The sequence below is a fragment of the Magallana gigas genome, chromosome 9, assembly GCF_963853765.1.
Source record: "Magallana gigas chromosome 9, xbMagGiga1.1, whole genome shotgun sequence".
In the NCBI taxonomy this organism is placed as follows: Eukaryota; Metazoa; Mollusca; class Bivalvia; order Ostreida; family Ostreidae; genus Magallana; species Magallana gigas.
The window spans coordinates 41,579,216-41,600,521 of record NC_088861.1 but is presented as its reverse complement, the minus strand read 5'-3'; the positions used below and the strand labels follow the sequence as shown (position 1 = coordinate 41,600,521).

The window sequence follows — 21,306 nt, the reverse complement described above, 5'->3', positions numbered from 1 at the left end:
AATAGACCCCGAGTTACCTTTTACGAAATATCATTATATATTATCAATATTATTAATCAGTTAATAATGTCACTGAGAAATCAATCGAAAGAATGACAATATTAACAAAATATGTTTCTTATAACGATAATGCTTTGATTAATTGTCATTTTGCTACATATGGTGTGCATTTATATGTAAAATGTGTTACACATTTGATGAAATTTATGAAGCAAACAATTGTCCGAATTCGGCATTTTTGTTCGATAAAATACGGGTTAAACTCAAACAACAGTATAATTAGTCATCCAGGGTTGATAAGGAAATAAAACAACAGAAAAAATGTTCATATATCGATAAAACAATGCAAGAAAACGAGCAGTTTTCATACGATATTCCTGTTTCTCATGCAGCGGCGTTGACCCCGTGACGTCACAGTTCATCTCGCGCCAAATCGGCTTGATTCAAAACTCGTTCAGGTGTGAAATCGGGTTTTCCCCAAATATCTCGAAAACTACTTATGCGATCGCTGTAAAATTTTCAGGATGATGTTTTTACACATAGATCTCCATTATATCAAAAATTGACCGGCACTGCAGGTACCCTTTAACTAACAAATGAATAAAAACTGACTGCATTTAAAGAAAGAAAATAAAGCCATCTATCAAAATTTTAAATTTTATGTCTCCTAATTTAGGGATTTAAATCTAGGATGGGGCCAAAATGCTCATATAGTGTACATTTTAGGGTAGGGGTTCTTAATACAGGGTGTGGCCAAAATGGTCATTTAGTGTTAATGTATATAAAATGTCTATAAAAAACGTCTACTAGCTGACACAGAATAAAAAGTACTGTAGTACTAACGGGAGTTGATTTTATTTTTTATAATTAACTATAAAATCAATGATATGTTATTTTGTATGGCAAGTAGTTTTTAATATGTGTTTGAATTACGCACATTTTTATAATATAAATTCTCGGACTTCCGACCAAAAAATTGAGAAAACCCCATACAAATCATGTGAGTAATCAAAATATTTCTGAAAATTGTATGGATCCAAGCATTATCAAACTCTTATCTTGTTAAACCAGATGATCGGCTGTCTCTGTTAATCTCGGACAAGCAAGAGAGACTATCTGCTTGTTGGAGATTTACGGAGACAGCCGAGCGTCTGGATGAATACTATGGTGTAGGAATACATTCGACTACAAAAAATATCCAAATTGTTCGTACTATTTAAAATCTGACTATTTTCAAGGTATTTGTAATAAGTTTCTTCGAAAAACAATGGTTCAGCATACATTACAGCGAATTTATCGCTTATTTTTTCAAGACCTTAGTCTTCTCCATTGTAATGATTTGTGCTTAGGTCCAAACACCTTTTGCAATTTCAGTTTGCCGGAGAAACTGTGTAGGAGAGTTGATTAAAATCAACTCCCAAAAACTGACTGCATATTTAGAAAAAAACATCAAGCTATCATCTTTATTAATATTTCATGTCACCTACATGTAAGGCAAGGGTTATGGCTGGAATTGGGGGGGATATATTTGTCTTATTATTTTATTCTACCTAGTTATTTCAAAGGGGGGATGTGTAATAGTTAATTAATGGAGTTATCTTCCTTTGCTTCTTCATATTTAGTACCCGGTAATTAATCATTGAATATGATCTAATTACGGTAAGAAGTTGTATGATCAAAAGAGTTATGCAAGGATATTTATCATTTGAAACAAAAACAGTTTTTGAACTTTTGAAATAAACAAATAGACCTTTTTATAATAAAGTAATAATTGGCTAACCAAAATCACTGATAAGCAGTACATGTAAAATGGTATAAATACTGGATGGTAATGCAATGTCAATGAACAGATGAAGGTTGAATATTCATAACACCCCTCCGAATGCTATTGTCATTTAAATCTAGATCATGTGGTTTTATTTGACCCCTTCAGTTTCACAGTAAAACTTGTACCTCATGTTAATAGACCATTTCCTAATATCTAGGTACTTGTAGTCAAAAATAAAATTTAGATATTTAGTGATTAAATTCATCTTCATTAATTGGAGATAAAATGAGTTCTAGAATGAATATGACAATAGAAAATATATATTTTTTCTGCTGTTGCAACAATTAACATGCTTAGTAGCGAATCTATCCTAAGGAGTAATTATTGATCTGCGTCTGACCTAGTAATAGCATCAATAGTGAAACAGACTATACTATTTTATGCAGAATGATCCTTGATGGCTCGACATACTAAGTTTTTATACAAAACAGACACCTATTCTTTTTTCAAAATGCATGGTATTGCACACCAAAAGCATAAAACATGGCTATGATTTTATCAAGCAACCCAATGTTTTAGTTTCAACCATGTTTAAAGCGGTGGAACATGAGCGATAACTCTGTTCTGAATATCATTTTGTAGTTAAAATAACGGCTAGATGATGAAAGAAGACATATATCTTGAATAGATTTTCATGTATTAACATAAATCAAAGTAGGTTTTGATATGAAAATCGACCAGTACTTATGTTTTTTGAGAATATTATCTGAACACTTAGACTTCCGCTCGAAATTTCACAGGAACTGAACAAATCTCGGGGAAGTCTCGTGAACTAAGTCGAGCACCTCTGGATTTATTACATACTTAGCAACAATAAAGAAAATATTCCAAACACATTCACATTGGTGAAAACCTAGAACAGAAGTGAATAACACAATATAGCTTAGTATGCTGGGTTTTTGTTGTTGTTTTAATGCCCACAGGGAGAGTTTCTCTCTGTCCCTGGGGATGGGGATGGGAGGTTGTTTAAAAAAAAAAAAAAAAAAAAACCCATAAAACATGTATGACTATACTAGCCACCTTTTATTAGTTTATCTATGAAAACAAATATACTGTATACATAAAACCTATCTTGAAAGTTAACAAATATGGGAAAATTATTTTCTATCGGAAGCCTAGCTTTTACCTTTTCAGTATCAGGTCATGCACTCTATTATGATCTGTAAGTTTTTCGCCAAAATTATAGGTTGCATAGTCCTCTTTGAAAGATTTCAGGCAGGGAGTTGGTCGTCATTAGGCCACATAAAATTAATTTTTAGATTCTCATCCCTGCCCGCCCCTCTGAAAATTACCTGCCCTGATGCATTTAATTTTATTTTGAAAAAAAAACTTGGAAAAAAATCGGGCTCAGTACACAAAAATTCAAAACATTTTAATGGCTGCCTAAATATATGGATTACCGGTTGCACACCACTATTAATTTTTACTACCATATGGTCGCATGTATAACATGCACTTTTTTTCAGCCAAAAGTTGATCAAAAGTGGGGGGTACATGTTGTAAATAGAACTAAAATTTTACCCCATTTTTTCAAGCCGTGATTCTTGATACTAGAGTAGTGAATGCCAATACAGCTTGTTATGCAAGTTGTTGGAATGTATACTAAATTTACTGTATCAGAAATACCTTATTCTTGGTTTTATTTCCATGTATTGAAATATTTATCCTCTCTCAAAACTATTTCTTGCATCAAACAATTTTAAGGTTGCTCTATACATCACTTTTTGATGACGCAGTATGCAAAAAAGTAAATCTGGAGTCATGCAATTCCAGTACTGGCTGATTAAAACAGAGGCGAATTGTAAGGGGACCGCTCTTTTGAAAAATTTGTTAAATGAATAGATTTAATTGATAATTGGAAAATTCATTACCTACAAGTAATGTGGTATGTGACACCTTCATGTTGTGTGGTATTATTTATCGAAATAAACAATAAAATCAAGTATAATTTTTTAAATAGTTTCTTTCCCATCATCGATATGTTACACCGTAGCGCAGTGGGTTAGTGGATTCACTACAAACCTGTAGGTCATGAGTTCGATTTTGTTGAGAACAATAAAGTTTTTACTTTTTCAAAATTTTATAGAACGTATTTTTTGGTTGAATACTGTGAAAGAAAACTCTAAACCGGTGAAAGTATTTCAATTATAATATACTCTATGCACATTTTAAATATCGACAGATGTTCCTTACCACCTTAAGGGGATGGGAGGGTGACTTTGAATTTCTCTCAGGTTGGGATACATATATTAAATCCTATTAGCCTATTTGATTTTCCCCTTTCTTTATTTGACTCAGTTTTGCATGAAAGCCAGTATATTCACTTATACAGACCTATAACGAAATATGTATGTATTTATCATTCCAACATTATATTTAGGAAATTTTCTTCAACTCAAAAATGAAAAGTCCCCAAGGTGTTTGGGCCTTGGGACTTGGGAACAATAACCCTTACCTGAGGAACTTTCATACCAAATAAAATTAAAAATATTTTTTTTTGTTTATTTGCAATGATTTTCATTCAAATTTTAATGTCACATTTATTAAAATACATTTTCTTATAACATCAAGCAAATTTTTTAGATGATTTGACAACAGAGTAAGAAAATATGAAAAATTATGTTTTGGGGAAATGCTAAAAAAATTGCAATAATAACATTTTTGAATGTTAAGAAGTGTTATTTTTTTTTTTTTTGTTCGAAGGAAATATCCATCAGAAGACAAAAAAAATTCTCTCATTTTGTTAATAGCTATCTTTTTCAAAAATATTTTACAAAAACACGAAAAAACATTAAAAAACTCTTTTAAAATACCTATAGTATCCCTATCATCATTTTAATATTTGATAAGTATATGTTTTGCGGTCATCTATTAAAAATTGAAATAAACTGTGGGTGTATAGAGCCACCTTAAATTCGCCATTATGTAAGTAGCCACCTGTTGACTCGGCGCGTGGTCAATGTTTGTTTAACAATTTCCGGTGTCAAAAGCATGCACCTGTCTTGTGTCGGACTTCACAGGGCGTTTTCAAGTGCATGAAGATTAGCAATTATTCTGATTTTATTAAACTTGATTACTTCGTGTCCAGTTATGCAGTTAAACGTTATTGCTTTACATAGACACTGCTTAAAATACATCAATCATTTGTACGAGTTGATGATGACGATATACGACATACATACGTTTCTTTACAATGTTTATTTAACAACAATCAAAGAGTTTGACTATAATAAATGAATTAAATCATTTCTTTTGATGTTGTTTTGGTTAATATCTGCAAACATTATTTCTTTTAAGCACTAAGCTTGGTTGCCATTCTTCTCTACGTATGATGATCTTCAACTTCTCCGCTGTTGTATAAGAAACTCTTTACGAAATGTCATATGATAATTGATACCGCCCATGTAAATCATGCCATCCTTTTTAAGTAAAATTGTAAGAACTTTGACTCTAATATCACTCGGGCATGTTCCGATCACGAAATTACAGTAATTATGCTTGGGTTATAAAATTATTATTAAACATCGATAGTTATTTTGAAAAATGGTGGCCGTAAATTTTCATCGTCTGTGCTATGTTCGGATCACAAAATTAAAGAAATTGCGCATGGATTATAAAATTATCTTGAAATATCGATAGTTTTGGGAGAAATGGCGGCTGTTGATTTCGCCTTTTTTTGGATGCGTATTATACATAAGACCTGCTGTTTTTTGGTCAACTTTTGGGGGTGCGTATTATACACGATACATTTAAGTATACATTCTTACCAAAATTACACAACTTTAGACACGGGTAGTGAGTTTAAAACAAACTTCTGGGAAAATCCATCTTTACAACTTTTTTAAAACAATAGTTCCTAAACAATATAGTAGCAAAAAACACACAGCCATCCACAAAGGCACAAGAGTTTGTTTACATCAAAAGCTACACATGTGGTTGAAAATCTTGTCTGAGCCTTTCCTCCAACCCCCCCCCCCCCCCCCCCCCAACGAAACAACTGGCATAAAAAATTCAAGTGACCTCGTATTTTTACAAAAGTGGGAAAACTAGGCATTTTACATGTTGATTTTCACTTCATAAAAAATACAGTCCCTGTCGCTGGCGGAAAACCCGTAAAAACGAAGGGGAGTTCGGAAATTATTTTGCCTCAGCCATGTTTTGACATGAACCTTCGTAAAAATAGTGTTGTGAGACGTACCGTTTGATTCCAGTCATGTTTTGTTATCGTAAGGATACTAATGTCTTCATGCATTAACAGTTAAGTTGAAATAAAATGGAATTAAAAGATTAAAAGTGGGTTTGTGTACTCATATTAGCATTAACAATTTAAAAGAATAGAGCAGTTGTTTTTTTTAGAACATGAATGGTGAAAAAGGAGTTTAAAAAAAAAAAAATAATAATAATAAATCTGCCCACCTGCCCCATTTTTTTGGCAAATCAGGATGAGAATCTAAACATTGATTTTATGTGGCCTTATAATATTATAATTTTTCTACTCCAGAATGAAAATTAATGCATATATATGAGACTACTCGACAAGTTTATGTATGGGCTATGGTACTCAGGTGACCGTTAAGGCCTTCTGGCCTCTTGTTTGAAATACTGGTATATATATCATGTACTGTGGTTTCATTCATATTTGTGGGGTATCAATTTTCAAACATAAAGTGAAAGTCACAGTTTCGGAATACATAAATTTGTCGTCCGTGATCCTATCAATACAAAGCGTAAGTAGAAATTGCACTTCAATGATCATTTAATTTTGTAGATAAATAAATATAACAACAAAATTCACAAAAAGTAGAATTCAACGAATATTGATGAAACCACGTACAGTAACAGTAATTGTTTCATGTATCTATCAATCATTTAATTTTCTCTGAGAAAATGCATTTTTTTGGACTTTGATTTGCATCAAGAAAACTTTCATACTTATGAATTTTGCTTAGAAATTTTGTTTAATTACAGCAATAAAAAAATTTTGTTTAATTACAGCAATAAAAAAATTTTGTTTAATTACAGGTTTGGGTCAATGAGCAGTTGATCACAGACATCAACATGGCCAGACCAATCTATGATGCTGATGGACATACAAAGAATTTTTGTATTTTGAGTAAAGCAATATGTGTAGTTCTGCCTAAGGTCATATGCTGGGAGATTAACAGACACATAACACAGTTTGAACTGGAAGAACTTCTAAGGACGAGACTCAAATTAAAGTTAAATGAAGTAGAAGAGCATTGCAATGTGACGGAACATACAACTTTGTCATCATTATGCAAAATACTTCAGTTCTATCAAAACAAACCAAACCTCAACAATTATTTCGTGCCATATGATACAAGTATTGTGTCTCCAAAAGATGTCAATGAAATACTAACATTGATACAAGAGATGTATTTATTTGAAGAGAAGCGTATGATTCCGAAACGAGAGTTTAAGAAGCTATGGAGAAAGTTGAAAAACTTATGCAGGACATTTGATAGACGTTGCCTTCCTAAGCTCATGCCATATCGTCAACAGTGCAATCACATACAAGAGAATTTCCGATATGAAGAAGTGCACAATATTTGTAACCTTGTGAAAAACTGCTGGGAGATGGAGGATGAACGCTTGAAGCAAGATGTGATCCAATTAAGATGTATGCAATTCAGCTTTCTTTGAATCCTTTTACAGTATTTTAGAGGAAAGGCAGTCAAACTGACCCAGTTTTTTAATAGCATTCCTTTGCATCTAGTGAAAAATCTCATAAGAACAAGGAGATCATGGATGTTGAGGACCATTCTGTTGAATTTGTTTCCTTTTCAAACTTTTGGATCTTATTGATATCATTTTCTGAATTAGCTTACTTTCACAATGGAACAAATATGATATCATTTTGGGTTTTTTCCATATTGGAGATATAGTTTCCAGGTATATCAAAAAAATTGTGTGGCTCAATTTTTTCACAGTACTTTTTAAACAACAAAGATCTGTCCTTCAGTATAAATTACATGAGCCTGTTTCATTCAACCGTTCACGCATACTGCACAGTATACAGTGGTAGATTTAATTAAACATTTAAACCAGCATTACTGCAATTTTCATTCATCATATTTTGCCTTATATTATATGACCAAAGAAAATGATTCATAGGACTGCCCCCCAAAAAATTGGGTATACTGAAAAGCCAAATTTTAAAAAAAGTGAATACGTTCAAAATTTTGCCTACCTTGTATCATTGATGTTGTATCAAGGGTACCTGTAAAGTGCAAACGAAATAGAAACAAATAGAAGTCTACCGAAACGAAACTTACTGAAACAAAATCAAATTGAAACGAAACAAAACCTACAGAAACGAGATGAAATAAATCGAGCAAATTGAAATCAAGTAAATTGATATACACATTGTATATGTGACCATGCATTTCAATTTCAAAACATATTACATGTACTTAACATGTATATGTTAAAGTGATACTAATATTTTAGAAGTAACGAGTTATGTTTGTTCATTTCTAGACGTGCTTATTTGTGGATATACACTTCAAAAGTTTTTGCCCATTTCTATGCAAAGTACAAAGTATTTAGACTTCAACTAAATATAAACATCAAGTTCTAGTTTCACTTTTGGTTATTTTTTAATACAATCCATTTGTAATTACACTTGTAAACACAAAATCAGACTTTAGAACCAGGCAATTCTTGTTTTGCTATTGTCTAAAACCAAGTATGTCAGATCTTACACTTTTATAAACAGTAAAATAAAAGCAGAGGACTAGTAATTTTTAGAGAAGTGATATTGTAAATTGTTACTGGTCCTCGGCCAAGATAAACTGAGTTGTCACATGAACTTTCATTTTTTAATTTACGGCAAACAGTAATTGCTAACTGTCAGACTGCCTAATTAAATTATCCCAGTGAACTATAGAGACCACAGTAAAGGGGAGACAAATTTCATTTTCACAGGGTATCGAGAGATGCTACCTACCATACTTAAAGTTTTATTTGACTGTAGACACAATTATAAGGTTGATTTACACTCTTTCATTCTGAAAATTTTATTTTTGATACTTATACATCAGAAAAACATTAGCCTTGAAAGTTGAAACCCACTGTGTGTGTCTCTGTGTGTGTGTGTGGGGGGGGGGGGAGTTATCAAATTATGAAAGTAATTAAACAATGAAAGTAATGAAACTATTTCTATCTTTCATTGTGTGTTAACACAAGCTCATTATTCATTTTGTTTCTGTAGGTTTGGTTTTATTTTAAATGATTTGATTTCGTTTCGGTATGTTTCGTTTCATTTCGGTATGTTTCATTTTGTTTGAGTAGAATTTGTTTCGTTTCTATTTCGTTTTGCATTCTACTGGTACCTGTTGTTTCAATGTAATTTGAATTTTCTATTTCTAATCAAGGCCTAAAAAAAAATGTGTGTTTAGGATAACACTGATGAAAAAATTAGGTAAGGAGATATTTTCTTTTTCATTTTATTATATTTTTTGCAAGTGGGCATATATAAAATATAAAATCCTAAGAAAGTTTGTTTGTGTCATATCTAAAAACGAATGAAAATCCCAATTTGATAAAAACAGACATCTAAAATTGGTATTTACTGTGGAATCATTAAAATTTGTTGGGGTCAATTTTCGTTGATTGCTTAAATTTTATAGGTTCGTCGGGATGTAATTTCGTGTATTAATTATCTTAAACACCTGCAAAAGGAAATCAGACTTCATGACCCTTATTTATTAAAGCTGCTTGGTCCGATTTTATATCAAATTTTATGCACGCTTTTAAACGATGGTTATCCTTAGTATCTGTATAATAATAGACATTGCAGTAGTTTTTTTCAGTCAATTAAGCCAAATTTCAATGAAGAAAAATATGTACAAAATTTGCTAACAAACAAACGACATAAAAGGGTACCACGTTATTTCGCCTCATATTAAATTTCACCCCTGACGACGAGACGGGTATGGTTGTATTACGACTTTGACATCGCAATAAATAAAGGTCGAAATAGTCAGAAAAATTACAAATAAACATGTGTACGTTTTGTTCGCTATTATTTCCAAAGCCTGCTTTCTTTACAATCGATGCATAGCATGCGGGTTGAATAACCCCAATCATTCGGGGGACGAAACCAAACGGTTTCCTTTTCTAAGAATTCCTGTGATGCACTTCGGTTTGTTTTTTCGTTTGCCCAAAAAATAATTATTTTTATTTACTTTGAATATTTCTAACTTTGAAAATTGAGCCACCATGAAATCAAATGATTCCACAGTATGTAGGCCAGGTTACCCTAAACACTTTTTTTTTCAGGCCCAAGTACATGTTGGGCAATGCATTATTTCCATCTTGGAACATTTGTGAAAAACATTAAGTTTTTATACCCCCGCTCCGAAGGAGAGGGGTATACTGTTTTACCCTTGTGTGTCTGTCTGTCTGTCCGTCCGTCCGTCCGTCTGTCTTTCCGTCTGTCTGTCCGTCCGTAACAAAAATTTCTGACGCATTTATCTCAGCAACTATTTATCGCAGATGCTTGAAATTTTAACACAGTGTTTGTATAGGCATGCCATATCGTGGGATATATTTTTGTACCAATCGGACGTCAACTTCCTGTTAAATGACGACTTTGCTTATTTTTTAACCAAAATTTTCAAACAAATTTTCGTCAAAGATTTCTCAGCAACTGTTTATCGCAGATGCTTGAAATTTTTACACAGTATTTGTATAGGCATGCCATATTGTGGGATATATTTTTGTACCAATCAGACATCAACTTCCTGTTAAATGACGACTTTGTTTATTTTTAGCCAAAATTTTCAAACAAATTTCCGTCAAAGAATTTTCAGCAACTGTTTATCACAGATGCTTGAAATTTTTACACAGTCTTTGTTAAGGCATGCTATATCGTGGGATGTATTTTTGTACCAATCAGACGTCAACTTCCTGTTTAATTAGTACTTTGTTCATTTTTTGCAATAATTTTCAAACAAATTTTCGTCAAAGATTTCTCAGCAACTGTTTATCGCAGATGCTTGAAATTTTTACACAGTATTTGTATAGGCATGCCATATCGTGGGATATATTTTTGTACCAATCAGACATCAACTTCCTGTTAAATGACGACTTTGTTTATTTTTAGCCAAAATTTTCAAACAAATTTCCGTCAAAGAATTCTCAGCAACTGTTTATCACAGATGCTTGAAATTTTTACACAGTCTTTGTTAAGGCATGCTATATCGTAGGATGTATTTTTGTACCAATCAGACGTCAACTTCCTGTTTAATGAGTACTTTGTATATTTTTTGCAATAATTTTCAAACAAATTTTCGTCAAAGATTTCTCAGCAACTGTTTATCACATATGTTCGAAATTTTTACACAATATTTGTATAGGCATGCCATATCGTGGGATATATTTCTGTACCAATCGGGCGTCAACTTCCTGTTAAATGACGACTGTTTATTTTTAGCCCAAATTTTCAAACAAATTTTCGTCCAAGATTTCTCAGCAGCTATTTATGGGAAATGCTTGAAATTTTTACACAGTGTTTGTTAAGGCATGCCATATCGTGGGATTTATTTTTTTATCAATCGGATGTCATCTTCTGTTAAATAATGACTGTTTATTTTTTGCCAAAATTTTCAAACAAATTTTCGTCAAAGATTTCTCAGCAGCTATTTATCGGAGATGCTTGAAATTTTAAGACACTATTTGTTTAGGCATGCCATATTGTGGGATATATTTCTGTACCAATCGGATGCCAGCTTTCTGTTAAATGTCGACTTTGCTTATTTTGCATATTCACATCAGAGCGGGGGTATCACTAGTGAGCATTGGCTCACAGATATCTTGTTTGTTCAGAGGTAAAGGTCATATTACACCTCGTTTCAAGAGGGCTTGATGGTCATGGCAAATTTTAGGCTGTATTGATCTCCTTTAGGAGAAGAGTTCTATAAATTATAGAAATAAAGGAAAATACAATGTTCCAAAATTTCTAATCTAAAATAGATCATTTTTTCACAAAATAAAGGTTAGGCTATATAGCTAAGCCTAAACAAATTGTACATTTAAATATGATGTTAAATATTAGGTGGATCTGGTTGATCAGCCTCCTTAAAGTCCATGTTTGGAACATATGCTCTTTCCTCTTAGCCCTATCTGCATGGCTTATACTTTATAGAGAATAATTTTGGATATATGAATTTTGCTTTGATTTTAATTTGTGTTTTTAGGTCAAGGTCATTTCAGAACTATTGTCAAAATATGGAGGGAGTTACCATTTTAAATATAATCAATTGATCTAATACAAAATCTCCTTGTATTAAAGCTATACACGCTATAATTTGCGTCAATTTTGAATAACGGGGAAAATGTATGTGTTTGATTACTAATAAAAGTTACCTTTATGCTGTTAATTATAATGCTCAATTCGATCACGTAACAAATATATCAAATATTAAACAACAAAAAATATTTATTTTCCTGCCAGGAAAGTAATGCCTCCTCGTGAATATTGATCTATCACGTGATATCGAGAGCTAAATTTAGTCTATCATACCAAAACTGGTGAAGGGTCAACATCTTCATAATTGTGATAGTTTCACAAAGGAAAGGATATTTCAGTAAAGCATAAATTTGTCCGATATACGAGTACAAAAAAAAAAAAAAAATACAAGCTGAGAAGAAATGAATACTTCCTTCAAAAAAATGACGTAGACCTGTGTTTTCCCCTATGTGCTATTTATAGATCCTATAAGTGTTAATGCAGATGTAAGGGTATCGTGAATGACAAACGTATTTTACTCATTATACATGTATGTATTTCAAATTAACAACTGTTAAGCATATTAAAAATCAAGTTGGATATTCAATTAGGCAAACAATAACGACCACCTAGTTCTCCGCGGACATGCGCAATGAGGTCGGTTTCGCTCTTCCTTCATCAATATTCATGGGAAGGTATATTTTCCTGGCAGTAAAATAAACAATCAAAAATCTATATCTTTGTAACGAGATGGAATTCACCATTGTAATTTACAGATTAAGGATAACTTTTATAAGTAGACAAACACATGCGTTTTCACTGTCATTCAAAATTGACGTAAATTATAGCGTGTATAGCTTTAAGTATAGCCTTACTATTAAGTATAGCCTTAGCCAAAAGTTTTATAATTTACAAAAAAAAACCAAAAACTAACAAGTGGAAACTTTCTTTCAGACTTTGTAGGTATGCAGGAAGATCTTGCAGTCAAAAGGAAAAATCGCTTAAAGAGGGCTGTCACATCTGTCTTTAGTGTATTCAAAAAAAGAGTGAGGATTATAAGATGTATAATGCAGACAGACTTGAAGGAGGAAAATATAAGTGCTTTATGTGTGTCAGCATCACCATATACTGGTAGTAATCAGAGCTTTTATCAAGCTTATAAAAATTCATTCTGTCACTTGTCAGAAGATGCACATTTATATTCTACATCTAGAACCCTCCACAGATCCTCCATAAGTTCACTTCATTCACAGTCTGACAAAGCCAATGACATCTTAGGACAGTATAGTGATTTGCTTGATGATGAAAGCAGCATTTTAGATATGGATACAACAGATGATGAAATGGATTATACAATGGAGAAATATGTGGAAGAAAATACCACAAACCAGGATTCAGGTTGCTGTGTTTTAGAATTAAGTAATTCTTCCAAAAGAACGGTTCATTTAGTAAATTCTCAAAGCAATGGTTATTGTGCCATGTTTTGTGACACCTTAGCAACAAACGAAAAAAAACAAGAAACATGTTCAGAATCCCTAAGCAACTCTGAAAAATCAAAAGGAGAGATGTGGCACAAAAAAGAAACTAAACATTCTGGATTGCTAACTAAGGAATTCAATCAACAAAACTCGGATATACATCCAACAACAGGTCACATATTTTCTTACTTTATAACAAGGTCAAGTTTACCAAACACTGAAACATCCTCTTCTTTCCTGAACAGTTCTGATTCATCGGACTGTAGCTCTGTTCAGAATCACCCCCCCTCCATTGTTAAAGAAGACTTTATCGACTTGAATAGCAAGTGTTCTGCAGATTATGAAGATAAAATCGAAGCATCACCTGTTGCTTGGTCTTCTGAAGGCTTGAAGTTTGTGTTGGATAATACCTCAACTCCAGTATTGTTATTGCAATTTAATATTTTCTCGGAGTCAGTTGTTTGTGATACAGGCATGGAAGTAGCATTAAATAGAAGGGATCAGTTTTATGTTTACATAATAAAGACCTGCATTGAAGAAGCTGCCAAAAATTTGTATTTTTCTTTAATTCAGATCTTACACTTCCATCAAGTAAGCCCTGTAACTTTTTTCACCCAGCTTAAAACACCAGTTATTTTATCACCCATAACCACACTAGTCCTGCCATACAAAATGGATGCAGATTCTCTCAAGATTCTGCATACAGAAAAAAAGAATAGATTTGAAAGGTTTCAGTTGGCTCTGAAACATATATTGAGAATGCTACAATTGTCATGTGACGTTCGGAATCAGAAAAAGTTCATGATCCAAAGTTCAGCCTCTTCTGAAGAGAAGGAGGATCTGCAATTGAGGGATTGTGAAGTAACAGTTATTCCTGTTTCATGTTCAGAAAATCAAATGATGCCAGTATGTAGGAAGTGTTACGATTTTGAAACTGCTTCTACCTTCTCTACAGAAAAGGAAAGTTTCGCTGATGATATGAAAAATATAACATACCAGGTCAAACATCCAATTAAAACGGAAAAATATGAACTCAGAAAATTACTTACCAAGCGTATTTATTCAACACTCTACAAGGAAAAAATGTCTAAAAAGAAATTTCACCAAACTACCAGGCAAGGATCACTCAGATGGCTGATGACAATGTTTTTCCAAAATTTTACTAAGATTGAAAAGAAAGACCACAATGATATATCAAAGATTATTAACCATTATTTCAACTTATTGTCATTTGGTTTTCAACCAAGACTTTCATTTCCAGTGGATCAAAACACTCCAAACAGATTAGAAACATTTTTTCAAGAAACTTTGCAAAATGAGGAGGCTTCTGAGACAGATACATTGCATATGGAATGGATGCGTTTACGCACATTCTCTTCATTCCCTTCAAACTGTAAAGTGTCCACTGTGCAGCTTGCCAGGGATGGGTTTTATTACACAGGACAAGCTACAGAGACCCAATGCTTTTGTTGTGGGCAAAAGTATCGAGACTGGGATGAAAGCAGTAACATCAATGAGATCCACCGCAGAATTTCTCCAGAGTGTGACATTGCCAATGGAAGATCGACAAGAAATATTGCAATTCATGCCCAAGGAGGAGCAATAGATTTCTGGAGGAATACTGAGGGTTCACCTCCACAGGAAATAATACAGGAGGGAGCCAGTGGACAGAGTGACTCAACAGAACAGACAAGTCAACAGGCTGAGTTAGAAGAAGAACAGGATTTTGATCAAGGTGAGCATTGATAAAGTGTACCCAGGGTTATTTTTGCCCCATGTTATTTTCATTCATTTACTCTAGCTGATGGTTTGACCTAGTTTTGAATTAGCCCCGACACATTTGTGTGAAAATGAAAATTGGAGTTAGCCTACTCTTAGTTTCGCTTGCTGACAATGCAAATGAGGGCAAATGGGGCCAAAAAAAAATTGGGCAGAATATATATCTGTATATAATTATATTTATAGACATAAACGTTTTAGATTCATGAGAAATGTAATGCATGAAGTTCATATGTCTGAATGGGTTTTAATACATTTTAAAATAACAATTAATTTGAAATTTTCAATGAAGATGAATTTATCTGTTAATTGTATGCATTGTTTGATAAAAAGCCAAGAAACTGTTTTAGATGTATGGATCTGACTTTTTAAATTATATTTTACCGTACAAATTTCTCGTGCCATATATCTTGTGAATTTCTGAGTTTTAAATCAGGATTTTTATTATGAAATTAGGCATTTGTATTTTCTGCTGAAAAAATCTTAATTTTGAATAATGTATGAATTTTTGATTAGCGCATTTGTATTTTCAGAAGAAGAAAGCAAAGAAAGCACATCTTTATCTACAAAACCAAGTAAATCTAAGAAGAGAAATAGGAAAAAGAAGAAGAAAGGACCATCAAATGAAGCAACAGCCTCTGCTACAAAAGGTGGTTTTGTCATCACAGAAGTCCCACCTGATGCAGAATCAGAAGATACCAGATCTACTATCAGTTCTGAGGAAAGAAACAAGTCTCCTGCAACATCACAGAACACTGAAGAAACTGCACAAAAAGCAGCTGCTGTTGGTGGTCTTCAGATTGAGGAAGTTCAGCCTCAGTCTGCACCGCTCTCATCATTTAGTAGTGCCTCGCGTGATATAGGTAGCAGCAGCAGCAGCAGCAGGACCACTAGTGTTAGCCCTCAGTCATCTGCAAGCCAACATGAAACCCCACAACAGTCCCGTAGGAAGGAAAGTGTCATTCTTCCCGGCCAGTCAGCTGGAAGTGGGGCAAACCTCTCTGGGCCATCACAGAGCAAGACAAAGCCATCTGGCTCATCAAATAGTGGGGCAAACACAACAGGCCTGCCACAAAGTAGGGAAAACACTGCTGCTAGTCCACCACAAAGTTCTGTAAGTACAGGCAGCAATTCACAAGGTAGAGCGGTTCCTCCTGAACCATCAAGAGGTGGTGCCAATCCCCCCTCCCAGACACCTGCAGAGAGACTGGCCCAGCTGGACCCCCTGGGGATTAACTTTGACAAGCCCAAGTACCCCGCCTATGCTGTCTATTCCAACAGACTGAGTTCCTTTGATGGCTGGCCCTCTCACATGGCTCAGACCCCCAGGGACATGGCCCGGGCAGGATACTTCTATGCAGGTCAGTGTTACCTAGGATTAGGCGGGGTGCTTTTCAACTACTGTACAATTTATTTATCATTTGAGAGCCATACTAGTATAGTTATTACCATATGCCATATGTTGGTCAAAATTCTTCCTGATTACTCTTAGGACAAATTCATTTTAGCAGGTTGAGTGTTTCTTCTTAATCTCTTAGATGTCACAGGTACTCACTGTTGGGGAGCTATGCTAATCAACTATTCTCTAATTTAGACATCAATTTAACTAGTTTTAATGATATTGTAATTACATGTACATCATTTCAGGATATGGTGACTATGCCCGTTGCTTTTTCTGTGGAGGAGGACTTCGGAACTGGGACAGATCCGATGATCCATGGACGGAGCATGCCCGGTGGTTCCCGCGGTGTGCGTTCTTACGGAACAACAAGGGAGATAGATACGTAGCCCGGATCCAGAGAATTCACCAAGAACAGGTAAATCTCACTGCATGCAGACCTCATATAATCTTATGTGGTCTATAAAAACAAATCATGAAAATCTGGAAGTAGTTGAAGAGTAATAACATGCATGCTGACTCAGTAGTGGTTTATACATTCTTCCCAATCTTTAAAGTATTTATATTTAACAACACTGCTGTAAACATGAGGCACTCATTTTCTTTGATGAATATCTGTCATTAAAACTTAGAATTTAAGTAATTTTTTTATCTGGTTATGGAAATGGTGAAGCTCATTTAATATGTGATAATCTGGATGCAGGCAGATTGCTTCAGAGAGAGAGAGACAGACAGACAGACAGACAGACAGACAGGCAGACAGGCAAATGAGACACAGACAGACAGAGATAAGGAGAGATTCTTTGGGAGTAAGAGGAGAAAGAGAGACAGACTGTAGATCTGACAGACAGACTGACAAACACAAACTGAGAATCACAGGCAGACTGAGAGGATATAGGGAGATTCTTGGGAGAGAGAGAGAGAGAGAGAGAGAGAGAGAGAGAGAGAGAGAGAGAGAGAGAGAGAGAATGATAAAGATAAAGATAAGGGGGAGCATCTTTGTTAGTGAGAGAGGAAAGAGAGAATCACAGATGGGGAGAGAGACAGAGAGACACAATCAGACTGAGAAACAAACAGACAGAGAGGAGACTCTTTGGGAAAGAGAGAGAGGATACACTCATTGAAAATAATTCAACCCAGGTCTACGTAAAGAGTTATGTAGAACTGAGAGATTGTCAACATGAAACACGTGTCTCTTGAGTTCATTAAAAGCAGAAATCAATTGATATATATCTCTTGTTTTATATTATTAAAAGTTGTTAATAAGATGGTAGAAATAATAATATAATTTTAAGTAGATTTGTGTTGAATATGATGGAGTAATCTGCTTTACTCAGAGATTTTTAAAGTTCTTTTGCTTCTAATAAAACACCAGCTATTTGTGTATATAATATCTTTATGCTTGATGCATGATTGTGTGTTCTGCTAGGAGGCCGGCTTGGAACCATCATTTCAAATATTGGCCCCCCAGGGTAAGTTCATACTTTACTTTTACTTTTTATAATGCTTAATCTAGATAAAAGTGAACAAGATAATATGCAAACTAAAAATTACATTTTATAGCTAATAATTACTATGCTGTATCTAATTGTTATATATACTATGAAATAGATATGTATCACAGGTGTATTAAACATTTATGAGAATTTTATTATTCTCTTCAATATTCATAACTGTCTGACATGAAGAGATGTTAATAAACAGAAAAGAAAAGAGAGAAACAACAACAACGGTTCAGATTAGACTTTGGTTTGGGGGGTTGGGGAAGGGGGCATAGAATGACCACTAAATATCTCTAATAATTGGCGATATTGTAGAGAGAGATTTGGACACCTCTCTAGCGGAGGCTCTGAGGGAGATGGGCTACACCAACCAGATCATACAGACTGCCATGGACCAGTGGAGGAGGCGCCTCAGACCTGGTGAGATCATTTTATCACAGGAAGGCATAGATCATTGTCTCACATGAGGGTTGCGAGTTCAATACCTACTTACTGTGCCCTTAAGATTTTCCTACAAAACACTCGCAGTGCTCTATATCGGCAGAATATGCTTTAACTAATGTATATAAACCCTTTGCATACTGTTAGTTGAGTATTGAATATATATATATATATTAACTGTGACAAACTGACAGAAAGCATGATGATTTGTGATATTCTTACCTGATGTCATAAGATATTTTGAATCTGCGGAATATTGAAAATATAATGCGATATAATTATGAACTTTGGTTCGATATTTCACTGCGAAATATTGAACACTGGGTTCAAAATGATATGGCTGCAAAATATTTAACCCCCTCTGATTTTCAACAGATGAGAAAGATGGTTTAAGATATGGCAGTCAAATATTGGGTCTCCCCCTCTCTCTGATTTTGTTTATGATGGAGAGGGGTAGAAGAAATTAAGGCCACAAAATATTGAACCATCTTCAAATTTTAATTTCCATTGGAAAGGGTTTAAAAATATTAAGGATAGTGAGATATTTTTTTAACATTTTTTCAAAAGTTGATTTGTCAAAGAACTAATGGATAGCTCTACCTTTCTATGATTACAGGTAGAAGACACCCCCCGGCTATGAGTGCTGCAGGCTTATTAGACGTCATTGAAGAGCTAGACAAAAACACTGAAGACAGAGCTGGTGTACACACAGAACAACCTCTGACCATTCCAGGTGGAAATACTGAAGACAGGGCTAGCGCATCTACAGAACAATCTTTGACTATTCCAGGTAGAAACACTGTACTTTAGTGGACAAGATGAGGTCTTAAATGTGTGGGGGACATGTTCGTGGCTTTTGTGGGTAACCCCGTCCCCACAAACCAGAAAAATTTTGGTAGTCACGAACATTGACCTACACGAATAAAAATAATTCCACAGTAAATAAAATTTGAAAATTACATTGAGGCCAGTACATTTAAGTCTTTATTTGAAAGAATAAATCTTTGAAAAAGATTCTGAGACCACATTTAAAATTTGTTTGTTTGTCTTCTCAGTAAATGTATATTTCATTTAAAGAAATTTTCAGGAAAATTACATGTACTTGTACATTCAGGGGCAGATGATAACCCATCTGTGGAAGAATCTCCCCGGCTTTCAGAGGAGAACACAGAAGATGGAGTTATAATGTTGCAAGGTTTGTCACCATCGGAATTATTTTTTCTCTGTTCTATATAGACGATCGATCAATCTATCTATCTATCTATTCATTTTTAAAAATGAGTTTGTTTTTCAAATGATGCACATGTTTTTATGCCTGAAAAAAAGAAGCATGGGTTTTGCACAATTTTAGGTTACGCCCCTTTAACTGCACATTTGATTATTATTACAGAAAACCGTACAGGTGGATTGGTGGCCCAAGGTGAATCAAGAGACTATAGATATGATCAGAGAGAACGGCAAGGTTAGTTCATTAAATTTCTATTTGGTTCTTAGAAAAGAATGTGGTTGATCAAAATATATTGTGATCTGAGTGTAAATAATATTTGTTTTCTACTAGACCAAGTGTACATTTTCCTACCTTTCACGGTTGTGTTTTTGATTTGTACAGAGAGGCAGATCCTACAGGAGGAGTTCCTGGGTCTGACCGAGACCCTGGTCTGTAAGATCTGCTGTGACAAGGATGTGGCGGCTGCCTTCCTGCCCTGTGGTCACCTAGTCTGCTGTCTGGACTGTGCCCCTGCCATGAGGAAGTGCCCCCTCTGTGGCGAGGTCATCAAAGGCACAGTCAAAACCTACTTCGCTTAAGTTCCTGGTAAGTATTGGGAGCATACAAAAAGAAACAGTCTTTGTTTTTTGGGTTTTTTTTTAGCTCACCTGAGCTGAAAGCTCAAGTGAGCTTTTCTGATCACATTTTTGTCTGTAAACCGTCTGTCTGTCTGTAAACTTTTCGCATTTTCGACATCTTCTCCAGAACAACTGGGCCAATTGCAACCAAACTTTGCACAAAGAACCCTGAGGTAAAGGGAATTCCAAGTTGTGAAAATTAAGGATCAAGGCCTTTTTTAAGGGATGATAATAAAAAATTATTGAAAATTTTTGAAAATTTTTCAAAAATCTTCTTCTCATGAACCATTTGGCCAGGAAAGCTGAAACTTATGTGGAAGCATCCTTGGGTAGTTTAGATTTAAAGTTGTGAAAATCATGACCTGTGGGGGTACGGTGGGGCCACAATGGGGGGGGGGGTCAAACTTTTACATAGGAAATATAGTGTAAATCTTAAAAAATCTTCTTCTCATGAACCATTTGGCCAGGAAAGCTGAAACTTGTGTGGAAGCTTCCTCAGGTAGTGTGTATTCAAAGTTGTGAAAACCATGACCCCTGGGGGTAGGGTTGGGCCACAATGGGAGGGGACATAAAACATATGAATTAAAAGAGTAAAAATCTTTTACATAGAAAAGCTGTAACTTTACCGAAAGCAACCTTAGATAATGTAGATTCCAATTCTTTCAAAGCAAAATCTTAAGGAGTAGGTTGGGGGTCACATTTAAGATCCAATTTTACAAATGAAAATATTTTAATTATTCACAAAAGCTGAAATGTTATAATAAATGGTTTTACTTATA

General features: G+C 34.3%; 2 protein-coding genes across 5 annotated transcripts in view; one reads left to right on the top strand and one right to left on the bottom strand.

Annotated features, from left to right (window-relative positions):
- LOC105340029 (uncharacterized) overlaps positions 1-21,306 on the top strand; it is a 47,050-nt gene that overhangs the window by 23,132 nt on the left and 2,612 nt on the right. For 2 of the 4 annotated variants that reach the window (XM_066072214.1, XM_066072215.1), the window contains exons 2-11: positions 6,851-7,469; positions 13,038-15,296; positions 15,874-16,701; positions 16,988-17,157; positions 18,169-18,211; positions 18,557-18,661; positions 19,299-19,472; positions 19,797-19,877; positions 20,073-20,144; positions 20,292-20,495. In XM_066072214.1, the coding sequence (XP_065928286.1) occupies positions 6,887-7,469; positions 13,038-15,296; positions 15,874-16,701; positions 16,988-17,157; positions 18,169-18,211; positions 18,557-18,661; positions 19,299-19,472; positions 19,797-19,877; positions 20,073-20,144; positions 20,292-20,488 (4,512 nt within the window). In that variant the 5' untranslated portion in view covers positions 6,851-6,886 and the 3' untranslated portion in view covers positions 20,489-20,495. Of the gene's footprint in view, positions 1-6,850; positions 7,742-13,037; positions 15,297-15,873; positions 16,702-16,987; positions 17,158-18,168; positions 18,212-18,556; positions 18,662-19,298; positions 19,473-19,796; positions 19,878-20,072; positions 20,145-20,291; positions 20,496-21,306 lie in introns of those variants that run through there. The other 2 variants (XM_066072216.1, XM_034477900.2) reach the window with 2 other exon arrangements.
- Positions 8,366-21,306, bottom strand: part of LOC105340035 (BLOC-1-related complex subunit 5) — a 122,547-nt gene continuing 109,606 nt past the window's right edge. The window contains exon 5 of the transcript XR_010709752.1: positions 8,366-8,376. The gene's annotated coding sequence lies outside the window, so the exon portion shown is untranslated. The remainder of the gene's footprint in view (positions 8,377-21,306) is intronic.